Below are 3,936 nucleotides of genomic sequence, written 5' to 3'. Positions count from 1 at the left end.
CCTCAGGTGACCTCCACAGCTGATGGCCCCACCCCCCTCAGGTGTCCCCAATTGTGACCCCAAAGATTGAAAATCAGTGACTGTGGCTGCATTAGAATATTTTTGTACAGCGCTGTGTAATATGTTGGCACTATAAAATTCTGCCCTCCGGTGTGTGCTATGGTGCCCTGGTATAGCTGGCCATGGTGTTCTGTGATTGGCCGGTCCTGCCATGCAGTGGTGATGGACAATGTGCCCGATATAGGCTGGGGGGTGGCCATGGGACTGGAGACGTTTATATCTGGGCCCATGGATTATCTATATAGAAAATGTGTAATAAATTAGAAGGAATTGGAGTGCCAGAAATGTATTTCACCTCCTTAGCGGTAACCCCGAGAATTTCCAGGGAGTTTAGAAAGCTTTCCTGGTAAGCGGTTCCCGCAGCGTCCTCCCGTGGTGGCCGGTATCTGTGTCCCCAGCGTGTGAACGTTGGGGATGTGGAGCCAAGGGAAGAAGATGCCAGGCATTGCGGGCCCGAGGGGGGAAAGCTTTTCTGCCGGTCCGAAAAGGTTGGCGACCACTGACCCAGACAGTATGTGGGGGGTACCAGGCTTCATTCACATGAGCCGCTGAATATCTGCTGGGTGAATTCTTCCCACATTGTGAATGATGCTCAGCCAGCGCTGAACTTCATGTTAGGGACAGTTAATCATTTATAATTATTCATCTGACAGAGCCCGGGGGGGGGGGCAGTAAAATCCTGGCAAGGGTTCTAATCATTGCTCTCTGTTAGTCCGCCATTAGTTTAAATCTTTGGCCTCCCGCTAAAAACCTAAATGCTGCAGCCCTCAGTTATGTCCAGTGTTCCACCCAGAAATAGTTTTTAGCTGGCTGCTAAGAAGCTGTAGGCGGTGGCAGCCCCTGTATTGTGACCCAACTCTTCAGTAACCACCCAAAAATTGCCGGGTGGAGCGCCCAGCTAAAAGGGGCCGGGGAGAACACTAATGTCCATCTTACAGATTTCTCCAAGTCCTCCAGCAAAGTCCCCCAAATATCCCGGCAATGGAGCAATATGAGCCGGTGGCAACAATGCTGCATTGCTAATACATTCTGAGTTGTCATGTAGACTTCCTTGTACTGCAATGGGAGTGTGGCTGTAAAATAGGCCCTGCTCATTCATCTCCTTGTGACAGTCCCAGCCAACATGTGATGCGCAGCCAGTCTGTATTGTGCGCGTCGGTGCAATGAAATGGTTTCCCGCTACAATCTGATTGTATTTGTTTATTGTTTGCAGATTCGTGGCAATGAGACCGCAAGCGGCTGTGGCCGGTAAAGTGTTCATCCAGAGAGATTACACCAATGGCACGTTGTGTCAGTTCCAGACCAAGTTCCCCTCAGAACTGGAGACCCGGGTATGTGTATGGGTGAATTATCTGATTCCAGTAAGGGATATTCACACAGAACATTCGTTTTATTTCCAATAGAATAAATATTTGTGTTACTCTCCTATAAAATCTTTTTGTTTCTCAGTGCTTTGACCCACTCACACTGAGCAAAGCTTAGCAATTTCTTGGTAGTGGCCCTTTGCTTGCCGCCTTCTGATAGCCTGACTGACCAATAGGAATGGATAGGATAGGGCAGGTAAGCTGGGAATTCTGAGCACACATATAAGAAGACATGTAATTCTTTTGTTTACTCCTCACAACCTGCATAGGAGCCTTAGAATGTTTATGTATCGTCACATTCCTGCTTAATAAGTGGGGCATCGCCCCATCCCCCCCCAGTACTCATCATTGTGATGGACAGTATGGGTGACCAATTATGAGGTAAGGCAGACAAGCGCTCAGAATATGCACAGATCTTCCAGGACATTTATAAAATGTATAAAAGTAACTTTAGGTTCTGCATTAGTTTGTGTGCGGGGAGGCAGACAAGCGCTCAGAATATGCACAGATCTTCCAGGACATTTATAAAATGTATAAAAGTAACTTTAGGTTCTGCATTAGTTTGTGTGCGGGGTACAGACCTGTCACTGTGATTTGGAGGCACCAGGAGCCACACATAGGACTAATGCAGCCTATGGGGGTTTAAAGCTGAGGTCAAATCTGCTTATATAATGGCTTCTCTGATTCCTCCCTTTCTCGCTCAGCAACTTAAAGGAGTTATTAAAAAAAACTTTAATTTTCATAATCTTGGCAAACCAAAGTGCACTGCTGTATGAGGGAAAATAAATAATTATAAAAAATATTGGTCCTGATTTATGAAAGCTTCCCAAGGCTAGAGTAAACTTTAGTCAGTGAAGCTGAGTGATCCAAAAAACCTGGAATGGATTTCTTAAATGTATTTTGCTATGTGTTAGTAAATATTTCCAATCCTGGACTAGATCCATTCCAACCACTCAATAGATTATTTCTTGTCATTGGATGATAGGGATGGTGGGAATTGGTAATAGGACACATAAATGTTAAGAATAAATACATTCTAGAAAGATGGGACTTTCTAACGCATCCATAATATATAAAAATGTATTAAATACGTCTGAAAACATTTCTAACTGTAAAAACCAATTTTGCTGTCAACAATCATAGGATAAATGACCAAATATAAATCCAGAGCAACCCAATCATTGATATAGTTCCCAGACAATATACAAAATGTTACAATTGCATTAGGGATCTAAATAATCCGTTTGATGGTTTGTCATTCAACTCGTTTCGCCAAACTGAACTGCTTCTTCAGGAATGTTCATTAAGAGGTCTGGGCATAAACATTTATTTATATATATATAGTGCAACCACACAAAATAAGAAGGTGAAGATAACAAATTTTATTATGATACAATAAATGTTTGAAAAGACTTACAATACCTCTGCAAAAATCAAGGTACTGTCCATATCCTCCAGAAAACTGATAAACCCCCAAAGTATGCAGAACCATTGTGAATTAAGGAACTGAAATGCAGGGAATACAAAGGGTTCTTGTGTTTGTTCTTTGCCGGAGAAACTCTTGGTGGATGTTCAGATCATTATGATGCACAAGCAGCTTGTAATGGTCACTCCACGGCATATTGTTCCCGTATTGCATTGTTCTGATCCCTGGTCAATGGAGTTGACGTTCTGTATTTTATCATTGACAATTACAGAGAGTTACCCTTTCCATGTTGGTGTTCTCCCCCGGCCCCTTTTAGTTGGGTGCCCCGCCCATCACTTTACAGTACCCACCTGGCTGTTTTTATGTAGTTACTGAAGAGTTGGGTCAATAGAGGGGCTGCCACCCACCTACATCTTCCTCCCACCCAGCTTAAAAAACACTTCTGGGGAGAACACAGCATGAGCACCATTTGCTGGTAATAAACTAAGCGGCTCATCAACTTTTGCTGTTTGTTTGCTGTGCAACCATAAGAGCTCTGTACTGCAAATCCAATCTGTGTGGTCACCGTACCAAACCTGGGTGCCGGGGTCATCTGGTGATCTCTGAAGTCCTTTTTGTGTATGCCCTTAGATTAGAATGGGACCACATAAGCTGATATTAGTGTGGAGCTTGTTGGGTCAGGGAGGCTCCACCTTTCATTATGACTTTTGGGAGCAGGATTATAAGGATTAATATTATTATAACACAATATTTATATAGCGCCAACATATATTACGCAGCGCTGTATGAAGTCCAGAGTGTGACTAGTTGTCCCTCAAAGGAGCTTACAATCTAATGCCCCCCCATAGTCATATGTCATTATTACAGTCTAAGGCAGGGGTGCCCACACTTTTTTGGCTTGCAAGCTACTTTTAAAATGACCAAGTCAAAATGATCTACCAACAATGGTATTTGGACTTCACTCCTGTGCGTGGTAGAGTTTATTTTGAAAGGCAGGGCCCCGAGATCTACTGGAGTTGCCTTTGCCATCCACCTATTGGACACCCCTGGTCCAAGGGCAATTTTGGGGGGAAGCCAATTACCTAA

At 43.8% G+C, this 3,936-nt stretch overlaps 1 protein-coding gene across 3 annotated transcripts in view; it reads left to right on the top strand.

The window, feature by feature from the left end:
• GOLGA7 (golgin A7) overlaps nt 1-3,936 on the top strand; it is a 16,231-nt gene that overhangs the window by 786 nt on the left and 11,509 nt on the right. For all 3 annotated transcript variants that reach the window (XM_072402947.1, XM_072402944.1, XM_072402945.1), the window contains exon 2: nt 1,274-1,391. In XM_072402947.1, coding sequence (XP_072259048.1) covers nt 1,284-1,391 — 108 coding nt within the window. In that variant the 5' untranslated portion in view covers nt 1,274-1,283. The remainder of the gene's footprint in view (nt 1-1,273; nt 1,392-3,936) is intronic.

The sequence above is a fragment of the Pyxicephalus adspersus genome, chromosome 2, assembly GCF_032062135.1.
Source record: "Pyxicephalus adspersus chromosome 2, UCB_Pads_2.0, whole genome shotgun sequence".
In the NCBI taxonomy this organism is placed as follows: Eukaryota; Metazoa; Chordata; class Amphibia; order Anura; family Pyxicephalidae; genus Pyxicephalus; species Pyxicephalus adspersus.
Note: the sequence above shows the minus strand (reverse complement) of the source record. Positions and strands in the feature narration are given on the sequence as shown.